Below are 13,276 nucleotides of genomic sequence, written 5' to 3'. Positions count from 1 at the left end.
AGCTCTACCTTAGCCAGAACCAAATCTCCCGTTTCCCTGTGGAGCTGGTCAAGGAAAAGTCTCGCCTGGAGAAGCTTAGTCTCTTGGATGTGTCCTCCAACAAGATCAAAATATTACCCATTGATGAGCTCCAGGTGCTGCCTGCCTGGATTAAAAATGGCCTCTACTTCCACAATAACCCTCTGCAGTGTCACTGTGATCTCTACACTCTCCTCGCCCATTGGTACATTCGAAAGCTCAACTCCGCTGTGGATTTCAAAGGCGACTACACGTGTATTCTGCCTGGCCCGCAAAAAACCGAAGTAGGTGTTTTTGATCTCAGCGATGACCATATGAACTGCAGCACTTTTAAGGAGGCAGATGAAGAGGCTTTTCTGGAGCAGAGGCTGATCCTTAGCTGTGACACCAAACACAGGAACATGGTAAAGACCTGGATGATGCCTGGGAATGTGGTGGTGACACCTGGAAGCAACCAGACAGCCAAAGTCTTGCCAGATGGGAGTTTGCAGATTAGCTCGATCAGAAATGATGACTCTGGTACCTACACTTGCATTGCAATGAGCGAGGGCTTCAATGAGACGATCTATGTGGTGCTGAAGGTTCACAACTTCACCATGAACGGTGGCGGAGAGACCCTGAACACAGCGTACACCACCTTGGTGGGCTGTCTGGCCAGTGTGGTGCTGGTGCTCATGTATCTTTACCTGACACCATGTCGCTGCTTCTGCTGCCCCAATAAAGGTAAGGCTCGGGGTGAGGACAGCATCCACTCATCCATGCTCAGCGTGACACCAACCCACGAGGACCCAGCGCTCAAGGCCGAGCTGAACAGGCACGTGGCGTTTATAGACTCCAAGGAATCACAGGGCCAGAATGGCAAGCTGAACCCCAATGGGGATGAGGATGATCTGGATGCAGAGGATGGTTCTCTTATGAAGGGAAAGAGAAAGAAGTCAGTAGCAGAGTCCATCAGCTCCGTCTTTTCAGACACTCCAATGGTGGTCTGAGATGAGACCAGCAAATAGGATGGATGCCACACAACAGGATGTAAATGGTTAGTGAGCCATTGATTTAGTTAATGCAACTGTGATTGTGACCTTTTGGGAGGGAACAGAGGAGGGATGTTCATCTGTAGTTGCTGGCAAGTGGAAATAATTATCTCAAAGGGATTACAAAAACAAACTGTCTTCTTGACAATAAGCAGGACTTTTCCAGCATTTTAATCTGTAGCAATTAATATTCATACTGTGAAGGAACGGCAGTGTACATGAACAGTGGAAACTACTGAAGTCTTATGAGAGCAAAACGTAGATGATATATTGTTGATATCAGCACTCAGGAAGTGATCCATTAAACTGCTAAAGTGTGGGAAATAACATATGATACAATGCACAGGTTTAAATTAGATTTGACTCATAATTGTATTTATGACAAGGACTAGAATAGATTGCATCTTACCTAAAACATTAGAGCATAGATACATTTACCCATCCTCTATCAACACAGGGACATAGACGGACAGAGACGCCATCACAAGCCTATAAATTAATCTGTTGTTAACCTTGAGACACTATAGATAAACAGCATGCCATAAATCCACATTACATGAGGTCTCAAGCTGATCTGTACTGATCTTTAAGTCTTTAAGTAGGATAAAGAAAAGGTGCATTCATCAGATGTTTAGTCATTGAGAAAGCAGTAGCACAAACATTATATTAAGAGGCCATTACAAGTCATTACTAACACTCATATAGTTCATCAGACCAATCTTTTTTTATATTCAGAGACATATGTGTAGCGATACAGGAGAAAGCTATGGGGATCAATTTACAAAGAGGTATGGTATAAATGAGTTAACCTGCTCAAGGCAGAACATTGCTTACATATGAATAGTTTATCAAAATAGTTGCCTCTTAGTTCTTGCACATCTACAGTATAACCCAAAAGAAGCCTTACACAATTAAAAACATGTTACTCCTCCAGCAGATACACATATTAGATGCAGGGAAGTATTTTGTCTTGACTGGATATCAACATGTTGTCTCAATTTTTTATAGACAGGTGACATGGTTTTTACGAGGACTAATAGACTAATGAGGTACTGCAGAGTTTGACTCATCCTATTGGCAAAGTTATAGCATTTGTTTCTCTCAGTCACACTAGCAGGAAGTTAAATACCAAGCTCAAAGCTGCCAGCTCAAGTTTTTTTCTTTTTCTTTCCTGTATGTAAAATGTACTCCTTACACTAAATCCCGAACATTGCTTAGACTTAGACAGACTTTCTTGTCATTTAACTTCACAATATACAGTTGAGCAAGATTACGTTGCAAGGCTCCGAAAAAAGAAAAAGAAACAGAAGACAAGTGAAAAGAGAAACTGTATAAATATGTGCAATATAAAGTATGTGCAATATAAAATTAAAAATTATCATAAGACGATTATGACTAATGCAAATATCAGTAGCAGAAGAACGTATTGCAGTGAAAACAGTGAAATGAACAATATAAATTTGAAGTTAAAAGAAACTTGCTCAAATGCTCAAAGAAAACATAAACCTTGGTGTATTTATATGTCACAAATTATGTTGTAGATTTAAGTATTTGCTCAGATGGACAATAATTTAAGAAGTGTTGGACTGGTTTGCCCTGTGGTAGTAAAAGCTGTACAGTGTATTAGCTGGTAAACATTAGTGTGCCACATAATAAAACCTAAAGGGCTCTTCCAAAAGACCAAGAGTATTGCTGATGAGGCTGTACATTATTTGACAGTATAGAGCTGGTTTTATAGTTTGTAGCTTCTGACAGGTAACCTAATGTAACACATTGTGATCTTCTGAAGATGCAATTATTCTATAGAATACAATTACAATTTAATATATTGTGAATTTTCCGTGCAAGACACCTCATATGCTGTGCATATTATATTAATAAGGTTTAAAACAGGCATTAACAAGAAAGAGTCATTTCATTAAACTGTGCAGTGTTTGTGTCATAATGCAAAAAGCCTATCCCTGCTTAAATGCTAATTGCATCTTTTGATGGGATGCAGCTTCCCTCTGTTCTACATGTCTTTGTCTCTCTGAGCAGAAGGGGATAGGTGTGTTAACATGAGTCACAGCAACACAAAGCCATTCTCTTTGGCTCCCTGTACAATGACAGCCTCAATTCAGCCCAGATGTATTTGCTTTACCTCTGTCATTACGAGGCTGCCCTGACTTAAAAGCAATTATTCAACCAAGCAATGAATAAGCAGGCTCTAATTTGTTTATGAGTGTTTGTATATTTAATGCCTGGAGCTTTCATTGAACATTGGCTCTCCCACCATGATTGGAAAAAAATATGTTCAAATTGATTCCTGATTGCCTTTTAGTTTTCCACATCAACACCACAGTATATATTAGAAAACACAGATATGTAGAATCACATACGTCTTGCAATTAAATATCAGTATAGTGCTCAAATGTGAAGATATACATTTCTGAGCGCAATAGGTTTCTACGCAAAATTGATGTTAAATTCACAGATGCAGTGTGCAATGCAACATCTTCTGTGTGTGGGTGAAAAAGGAAGTCACACTTATCAGAGAGGTGGTGTGTGTGAATCATTCCACTCTCTCACGTATGAGGTATACCAGGTGGAAAATAGCAAAAACACCACAAGACGCATTAAAATAAAGCCACATTTAGCACTACTGCTGACTGGCTGCAATCAGTAAAGAATCTATCCCATTTTTAGGGATCCAGCCCCAAAATGTTGTCCTCGAGAATTGAAATATGCATGCTGTTCCCTGCTTTCTCAACATGGGATCAGTCTAAAACCTCTCGGATTTCAAACCCTGGCCATTCAAGGCAGCATGAGAAGCTAATGTCACGTCACAGAATCTAAAATGGCTAAAATCTAAAATCATACACATATATTACGGCTGTTTTATAGCACACATTGAACTGCCAAACCATCCAGGAATAGCATGTGTTTGCCCCCCATTACCCTAGTGTAAATCAAGATAAATCTGCCATGGTCTTCTCCTCTAAAGTTTTAAGTTTTTTACAGTTTTTTTTAAGTTCATTGCGAAAGTCCTAATATAGTTGGGAAGAGTGGCTTCTCTCCAAAAACAAATCTGCATTCCCATATATATATATATTCCTATATATATATATATATATTCCTATATATATATATATATATATATATATATATATACAGTACATACATATGTATTAAGACTCACTTTTCTGTGTTCAGTATTGATAAATTGTGTACTGCTATGTTCTACCAGTGTACTAAATGTATTCTTGTATATTCTGATGTTGTTGATTAGTTTGCATTTTGTCTGCCACTGTGCTACTGTTAGTTGTTTCAACCATAAATGTTTATTTTTTAAGTGGGGTGGGGTTTAATTTTTTATTGACAAATGTATGAAAAACTGCACAGGAGGAGTGTCAATTTTGAAACATTTGATATACATCCTTATGGGCAGTGAGTATGTAGCCACCGGTTATTTTCAGTCATCATAAAGCCATATGAAAGCACAGTGCTTAATCAGATTGGTGGCTATTTTGGGTGAAGTATGGAGTCAAAGGTGAGTTCTCAAACGTATACAACAATTAAAGCAAACGTTTTTGTCTTCAAGAAATGTCGAAAGAATATAAAAAAAAAAAAAAGAAGCCGGGAATGTTGGAAAATTAAAAGATCTCTCTACCCACAACAATGGATTCCTGATACACTCTGGGTCTTGAATGGATTTGAAGTCAGAGGGTAAATAAAACTTCTCAGGACTAGGTCAGTTTTAAGTTCTAATGTAATACAATATACAAATCTTTTCACATTTGCAGCATCAATAATACAAATAAGGTTTGAGATCGGTGCAGTTTGCAGGCCAGTTTCCATTTGCTGTTCTCTTAATGATCAGTTCTCACAGATCAGGGAAGGGAGTGGTTTCTGCCTGAAATACATCCATCTCCATTCATCTATGTAGAAAACGTAATTACGGAAACATCCCTGAGGTGGTCAGGCTTAAAGCTTGCTGCTTTAACAGTGTGCAACTACAAGTGTCCACAGGACAAGAATGGAGATTTTAACAACGTTAAAAGCACTGAGTTGATTGACCACTGGTTCAAAGATGAGCTGGTTGGTCACTGCCATAAAATCAGAAAGGTCTTGCAGCTAGAGTGGAATGGCTTTGCATGGTTCGCTTAATAGCTTCTCTGACTGCAGGTTGGTGTAACCTAGTAGGCATTAAAGATAAAGAGTTGCTGATCATTTGACTTAATAAAAGATGAAGATTTACAAATTGTTCGGACTCCATTCTTACTGTTGTCTCTTACTATTTCCAGAAATCACCTGTGACATGATCCTGTTTTCATTTGCTTCAAAATCTTTGTGGATGATAACTCATGGAGTGTTTGAAGGTCAAAGCGGTGACATTGGGCCAACATTTCTATGACTGTTACATACACAATAGATATAGAGTTACCATTTGGGGGTACTAGAACGCCATGCATTTCCTTGATTAGTAATTACATTTAAGCTACATTTCATGTAAGAGGTGTATGGCAAGTCCCATACACCTCTACACTTTATATCTTTGACTTTATATTTTTGATATTTTATACTGTTATATTTTATACTGTTATATTCTTATATTTTTTTTGTGTCAACACTGCAAAGGGATTGCTTTAATCTCGTTGCAGAAGTACCGTGTACTTGTGTATAATGACAATAAAGGCATTCTATTCTATTCTATTCTATCTGCACGGATCATGTGCCACGTATAAACTTCCTGCAAATTATAACTGTTTATCATGAACAGGTTTAAGATTTATATTACTTGCACATGACCACAATATTTACAATCTGTGCTTATACAACTTGGTGGAAAAGCTAAAGATTCATCATGCTGCTTTTTCTGAGAACATTTATGGCATACCACCATCTAGTGGTAGAATTAGGTAGTGACCTGTATACTGTATGTAAAAACTATTGCTAATCAACAGAGTTGACAACTTTAAACAGATTATTTAGCCTGTTTATTTTAAGTGTTTTATACAAGTGTACAAATAGAAAATGTGTTCATTTTTTTCAAATTGTCCATATTAAACGACTTTTGATGTAGGAATCTAAACTTCAAAACTAAGCATAACACTTATTTTTAAAAACAATTTTGAATAACTGAAGTTTTTTCACTATAAAAGTATAAAAAAATGCGCACTGTATCACTGCTACACACAGAATTAAAAATGAGGTACACTGTCCCACATTGTATTACAAATCTACACCTAGTTCCCGGGTCCGATTGGATAGCTTACCCCCACCCTCCTTCTTTATACGTGTGTGTGTATATATATATTATATATACATAATATTTATAGTATATATATAATATATACATATATATATATACTAAAATACATAATATAATACATATATACATATATATATATATATATATATATATATATATATACATACAATATATATATATATATATATACATACACACACACACATACATTCATACACATATATATACATACACACATACTGTACATACACATATGTATACATATATACATATACATACATACATACATACACACACACAGAACTGTGATGCTTGCATACACTGAAACGTAAATGAAGCAGTTATTTTATTTTTATAAGAATTTTAAGCCTAGTCTACCTAATTTAATAGGGACAAAACAATGCTTTCTGCTCGACTACTTGGAACTAATTTTTCCAAAATAATGGATAGCACCAGTGTTTGAAGCAGCAATTGGGACAATGAGAAAAACTTTCAAATGCATCGGCCAATTTTCAGTTTGAGTAAATGAGTTTAATGAGTAAACTAAACACATCAAAAAAGGATTCAATATTTTTTTTATTGTTTTTAATGAAATTACTTTTTACTTTAGCAGCATGATGAGTAGATTGAGGTATTTGTACATTCTTACACAGTTAAACTGAGACACTTAGAAAAATAGCCTTTTTGCAAAAACACAGACGGTAACATGCAGACAAATATCTTTTTCATGATGTCTGTGCATAAAAATGTGAAGACATAAACTAATACACACACACACACACACACACACACACACACACACACACACACACACACACACACACACACACACACACACGACTAGTTCGAAAATGCACCAACCTACGCCAGCGGCTAAAGGGTTAAACTGCCGGTTGATGAATGCACCATCCAACCGGGCTGTTGCTAAGGGAAGATACGCTACTTGTAAAAAAAGCAACAGATCCCCAGCTGGAAAACAACCCCACATCTGGCGCGCGAGCTGAGCAGGGAGAACTGGAAGAACATCTCAGCGTGTGATTAAATGCGTGACTGGATCATTGTCGGGCTTCCTCCTTATGTGGAGAAGAGAAAAGTTGTCAGGAATAGTTTTGCATGTTGGCGTTGCATTATTTAGATAACATTTGTCAAAAAAGGGGGGTGAGGAGTGACATTACTTACTTAGTGGTTCCAGGTGGTCTTTTTAAGGCTGTCTTCTTTATTGGCTGTGAAGATAAGAGGTAAACAACTGTCACCTACTAATGCATTCAATGTTGTTAAAACATACAGTTCATTCAGTTCATTTTAGGCTTAAAGGGATTTATCCACATCATCAACAAAACATTGATGGTCGGCAAACTACAGTATTACATGTCACTGCTAACTAGTCTACTCACTCTTCAGGAGTCTGATTTTTTCTCCAAGGCCAAAGCATGGGCGTCCCTGAGTGTTCACACTTGGAAGTTCTGGATAGTGAGGAGCCAAGGGAGGGTGACTCATTGCTGCCTTTGCGCTTTTGGGCAAGACTCTTTTGTTTGTGGCCTGCCACCTTCTGCTTAATGCCTGGGGGCCTCCTACTGCTGCGGGTGGGGCGGTGTAGAGGAGGACATGGCTTTTTGCTATATGAGCAGGTACCATTTATTTGTCCTTGAGAGGAGGGGACGTGTGGCTGGCCCTTCTCATTGAGGGGAGGATCCCTGATGTATTTGGAGGATTTGTTCTCACTGCTGTGTGACAGCTTGGCAGCTTTCTGCGCTGCGCTTGCATCTTGCATAAGCCCCTCCTCCCTCAGTCGAGCCTTGCTTCCTCGCCCAACAGGGTTGCGTCGTTGGCCAGGCCCAAGTCTTGCAGATGTAATGGAAGAAGGCAGTTTGTTACTGGGAGAGTTGTGCTGACCGGTTTTGGTTTCCAGTTGTGAGGTAGACTCAAGGCTGAGGGAGCCAGTTGAGTTGGAGGGTCTGACCCTAGTCCTGACCGGTGATCCTACAGTTGGAGCTGTTACATGACTTGACCTGAGACCTGATGATACTTGCGGCATTTTCCTGTAAGTAAAAGAAGCAGAACATCCAAGATATTTTCATTTACCCTGAACCCGGTTCTGTTGGATCAACTGTAGCATCATTTCGTTATAAAACAGATTATCCAAAGGCTGACCCCTCTCAATCATCCCTTATGACCCACTAGAAGTGGCAGTGTCTGTATTGCGAAGACTCTGCCTTCTGCCTGTATTTTCCCTTTTGTTATTATTTTGCTGTGTGCAGGCTTTTTTGGGCGTCAGCCGGAGCCTTTGAAACCTGCTATAATAAGACATATTTCGATAGTTTACAGTAGTAATACTCACTTCCACAAATGTGTGCTGACATGGTGCTCCAGCATGGCACTGAGGGCAAACCGCAGGTGTTGTAAACGGCGATCAAAGGTGAAGATACTGCAGCCCAATGTGCGGCAACCAAAAGTGCATAGCTACAGAACAGAAACAGTTTGATAAATACAGACACACTAATGTGTCCTTTTATGAGGTGTAAACAACATGTTTAAAAATAATTCATTGTCAAATGCAATGAGCCCCACCTGTTGTTTTTTATTTTAATTGAGAAAAGGAAACTTAATTAGCCCGATGCTCTTCAATCTCAAAATCTATACATCACGACTACTTAAAATGACATTTCTTCCACTTAAACAATCATATAAAACTACTTCTGCACTCACCCTGACTGGTTTTGGGTGCCACGGTGTGGCAGGCAGGTCTGTGGCTTCCTCCTGCTCATAGTCACTCTCCTCGCCTGACAGCAGACTTTGGTTGAAGGGATTTTGAGGCTGTGCCTGCACTTCTACAGTGCTGTCACCTTCCACTTCTGGAATGGTTTCTGATGGTTCCCCAGACCTGCTAGGAAGGCAAGAGAATACAAAGAGAAACACATTAACATCAAAATGGTACCATCTCCAACACTACCATTCAGAACATGTATTTTTCAAATGAATTGATGTTTTGTCCGATCAACACAATTATTGTTTATTTTCTATGCTTTTCATATTTGCCACTTTTACCTATTGTGTTAAGGTGCAGGTAAGCTGTGCTCTACATGTAACCACATGTACATTTGGAGATCTGCTGTCCTACAACATGCCATTACTTTGCATCACTACACAACACTGTAAGTATGTAATTATGTTGTTTAGCTTTCATGTCATTGTGCCATTGTTAATCTCAACCCACGATTTAGAGAGTTACAACTTTATCTCTGGCAACAATTTGTAATGATTACTCAAGGGGTATTTTGTTGAATAAAATTAACTTTTTTAATTTGAAAAACAAATCATATTTCATACCTGAGAATGTGACAGTATTTACTGCTTTGAGTTATTTTCTCTTTAAAGGCTTCCAGGTGTTGCTCTTTGTCTTTTGATTTGACAAGGAGCTGCTCTATATCTCGACCTGTGCAGAGTGTTTTCTGCTCCTCTGCCGACTGATCAAAGGTCTTAGTCCTTCTCGATGCTTTCTGCTGCTGGTGGATGGAATCAGTCTGTATAGAGAGAACAGCACAAGAGCAAAAAAAGACATCCCAAACAAAGGATAATTGAATAAAATAATCTTCTACGTTTTTGTATAGAGTAAATAATGCACCCTCTACGACAAAAGACACATATCTCTGTTAATAATGAACAACAATAAAGATACGGGTAACAATATTGGACAAAAGCACTGAGAGTTTACATTGCATATACGCTCCTGGCTGCACAGCTTCTTTCCCTCTGGCTCCAGAACTCTGCACTGTTTGTTCAGGTCACATTCTTTCTCTATAGGAAAGTAAAGAAACACAGTAGTCAGTGAGCATCAGCAGGACACGTACAGTCAACGTGATCCATGCTGGTGGGGAGGTTACAAACCACTATATGATCATTTTTCCAGAAGAAAATAATAGGCAACTATTATGCATACAATCTATTTATACTATAATGTAAAACACTGTGGCATACAACATATCATACCCAGGTTAATACACTTAAAGTTCATTGACCGTTAGGAGACATGCTAGAAAAGCAGCAGGGGAAGAAACAGCAGATGTACAAATAGAAGACTTACTATTGGTGTTTTTGTAAACTCGGCTGTAGGTTCTCGTTCCCCGCAGAGGACTGGGAGACTCACTGCACTGCCCAGCTGTGGGCTTCTGCACTGAGGTTCTCTCTGACGGTGAAGAGGAGGAGGAACAGTAGCCAGGGGGCAGGGGTCCTGAGTGCCATGGAGGGACCCTGGGGCGAGGCGAGAATGAGGAGTGGTGTGGGAAGGGAGCATTCTCCTGAGGGACCTTCTCCACTGAAGGAAAACTGCAGACGTCGTTAGAGAAGTAAACTTCAAAATTAAAAGATTTATGCATGTCAGACATTAGATACAATAGGTGACTAAATTCTGGTTTATCCAAGTTCCATGTGACATAAAAACGGTTTCTAACTATGATCATATTGCAAAGCATTTTGCATGTTAGACGTAGTTCTTTGTGTACATGGATTCTTTGACGCTCTGCCAGCTGGGTCAGTGACATATTGGAAGTTGTAAATAAACAAAGAATTACTGCATTCGATTTCAACTCTAAATCCACATATGCCTTCTCATAGCTTTAGTTAGATTAAAAAAAGCAACAATAAAAAAATTAAAAATAAAAAGGATGCAAACTGGGCAATTTTAAAAAATCCTCTCGAATAACAGGATAATACACTTTTCCTGCATTTCTATGGTATAAACAATCTTCAACAGTACCTCACTGTCTCCTTCTGGGCCTTGCTAGGCCTGTGCTGGTGTACTGGGGATGCTGCTGAGGCAGGGGCACTGGCTTCATGACATCTGCCATCTTTCTGCCTCTCTCCAGAAGAGGAATGATTCAAAGGAGGACGAGGAGGGCAAGGTTGCTGCTGTGGAACCAAAGTAGAAGACTGTGCACACATCTTAGTGAGAGGACCATGCCGCCTCTCACAGTGCTTCTCAAAGGCTTGAGGCTTCACCACCTGTCCACAGTGGCTGCACACCACCAGATAGATCTCATCGTGTGCTGGCCATTTACCAAATGTGTGCATATCTGTGGAGGAGGATACAAAATGGAGTTATCATGAATTACATGAACCTGAGGTGATGCTAAAGCACTCGGACTAATTGGGTTTCATGAGTCACCTTCTTTCCTGAGGGTCATGGTCTCAGAGCGGTTGCTCCCATACTTGCTGCTGTCTTCAATAGAACCAGCTGCATGAAAGGCAAAAACAAGTACGCATAACGTATTGGGATGGGACATTCCTCTAGCATTTTACAAGAAGCAGGTTTAATGATATCTTAGCTGAGTAAAACCCGGAACTGGTCGTTTAAATCAGTCCGTGTCCCAGATTAGAGGGCGTTTCAAAGGACTTTACTAAATTTAAATAAACCAAATACATTTCGCTTCTTAAAACCACTCCTAATATACACTCACTGCCAGCAACTCTCGTGTTCAGTGGTCAACTTGCAGCTGTTGACCAGTACATTTTGCGGTTAGAAAACTGGTCAAATCCTACTTAAGTGACATTAACGTCAGAGTTGTTGTTGTTGTTGTTGTTAACGTTAGGTGGGATCGTAGCTGCTAACGGTGCATTTACCTGTCCACAGTTAAGAAGTCCGCGTTGGATTTACTAGATAATGATTTATCATTACAGTACAAAATACCAACAATACAATTATGTAATTAGTTTGTTTGTATGTTGCCACTTGCCAGTTAACATTCCTAGCAAACCCACCCTGCACTAGGACCCAGCGGGTCTTTTGTTTGGGTCGCCCTTTATGCCGCTCTATGTGTATGTAACGTTAACAACAAATAAATCACAGGACATGGGCCCCATGACATGATGAAGAACAGGTCCGGGGCAGGGAGTGCGACTCACCGTCAGAAGGTAAAATATTCACCCTATTTACCCAACTACTCCAGTTTAATCCGACAAAATCGTCGAGATTAGGATTTCGCCGATCCAAAGCGGCCATTGCTGCTCCTGCGCGTTGACGAGGTGATCCGTCAGTTCACGCGCATCACATTCGCGTCACGAAGCTCGCGGCCGCGAAACTGTGTGGTCGCCGTGTACATATAAAGGACATCTTATGATTACAAATATCGATTCCCTTGGTCCTCACATGAACAGTGAAGGTCCATCGCAAATATTACTACAAGAATAACTAATAAACTCAAAGTATAATAAAACTAGCAGAAAAAAAATCTAGACACTAGAGTGAGCTCACTCTAGATTTTTTTTCTGCTAGTTTTAATACTTTGTGAGATTATTGAGACGGCAGTGGTCATTCATTCAGTGTGCACATTGCTCATACTTATTCTTCATCTTCCGCCACATTTTTGTCCCGCTACTAGTCACGGAGTGTTGCAAACACGTGCACACAAAATACATAAAAACGTGTTTAATGATCGGGAATGGTGTGCAAAAAAGCGGCGCAAAAGTTCACATAGACTTTGATGGGAAATCTTCGGGAAATCGCTCAACATCGCTCAAAATGACACCTGTTTGGGGCCATGCTGTATCGCCATACTTTAACGTAGAAACATAATTAAAAGTTTAAAGCAAAGACAAGACTTTGGCGTTCATTGAGCTGAATGGGCAATCAGATATAACGGTTCTCCAAAATATCAGTTTATGTATTGCCCAGTTTTCAGACTGTTTCAGATTTTCTAATGTATGTGTATGTAGCCGGAATGGTGAAAGTTAGAGGGGAGGACAGAGGGGGCTGCAATACTACGATTCTCTGAAATTTTTCCAAAAATGACTCTCTACACTCTTCATACATTGGTCAAAATATGGGGAATATTGTGCCGGTCGCAGACAACTTCCATCGGACTTAAAATGTGCTCTGTTTGAGAAAAAAAAATATCTCGATTCTTCACTGTAGAAATTACCATAGAAAGCACCTTTGAATCTCTTCACACACACACACACACACACACACACACACACACAC

At 39.5% G+C, this 13,276-nt stretch overlaps 2 protein-coding genes and 1 long non-coding RNA gene across 7 annotated transcripts in view; 2 read left to right on the top strand and 1 right to left on the bottom strand.

Moving 5' to 3' along the window:
- Positions 1-5,285, top strand: part of LOC116692867 (uncharacterized) — a 20,897-nt gene extending 15,612 nt beyond the window's left edge. The window contains exon 3 of the long non-coding RNA XR_004332804.1: positions 4,662-5,285. This is a non-coding gene — a long non-coding RNA (uncharacterized LOC116692867). The remainder of the gene's footprint in view (positions 1-4,661) is intronic.
- Positions 1-5,285, top strand: part of amigo1 (adhesion molecule with Ig-like domain 1) — a 7,882-nt gene extending 2,597 nt beyond the window's left edge. For both annotated transcript variants that reach the window (XM_032521425.1, XM_032521424.1), the window contains one exon: positions 24-5,285. In XM_032521425.1, coding sequence (XP_032377316.1) covers positions 24-1,007 — 984 coding nt within the window. In that variant the 3' untranslated portion in view covers positions 1,008-5,285. The remainder of the gene's footprint in view (positions 1-23) is intronic.
- Positions 5,286-6,858: 1,573 nt separating this feature from the next.
- Positions 6,859-12,375, bottom strand: atxn7l2b (ataxin 7-like 2b). Of its 4 annotated transcripts, none has more exons than XM_032521415.1 (11): positions 12,199-12,375; positions 11,462-11,530; positions 11,054-11,369; positions 10,382-10,623; positions 10,013-10,095; positions 9,628-9,821; positions 9,007-9,184; positions 8,639-8,760; positions 7,695-8,339; positions 7,476-7,523; positions 6,859-7,373 (listed from the first exon to the last, which is right to left on the bottom strand). In XM_032521415.1, the coding sequence occupies exons 1-10, from the start codon at positions 12,293-12,295 to the stop codon at positions 7,517-7,519; spliced, it is 1,953 nt and encodes a 650-aa protein (XP_032377306.1). In that variant the 5' UTR covers positions 12,296-12,375; the 3' UTR covers positions 6,859-7,373; positions 7,476-7,516. The 4 variants fall into 4 exon arrangements, with proteins under 4 accessions (XP_032377306.1, XP_032377307.1, XP_032377308.1 ...); XM_032521416.1 differs by having other exon boundaries at positions 7,480-7,523; XM_032521417.1 differs by having other exon boundaries at positions 9,007-9,181.
- Between the last annotated feature and the right edge of the window lie 901 nt (positions 12,376-13,276).

Source organism: Etheostoma spectabile, chromosome 7 (assembly GCF_008692095.1).
Source record: "Etheostoma spectabile isolate EspeVRDwgs_2016 chromosome 7, UIUC_Espe_1.0, whole genome shotgun sequence".
Taxonomy (NCBI): domain Eukaryota; kingdom Metazoa; phylum Chordata; class Actinopteri; order Perciformes; family Percidae; genus Etheostoma; species Etheostoma spectabile.
The sequence above is the reverse complement of the archived record's forward strand: the minus strand, read 5'-3'. Positions and strand labels throughout refer to the sequence as shown.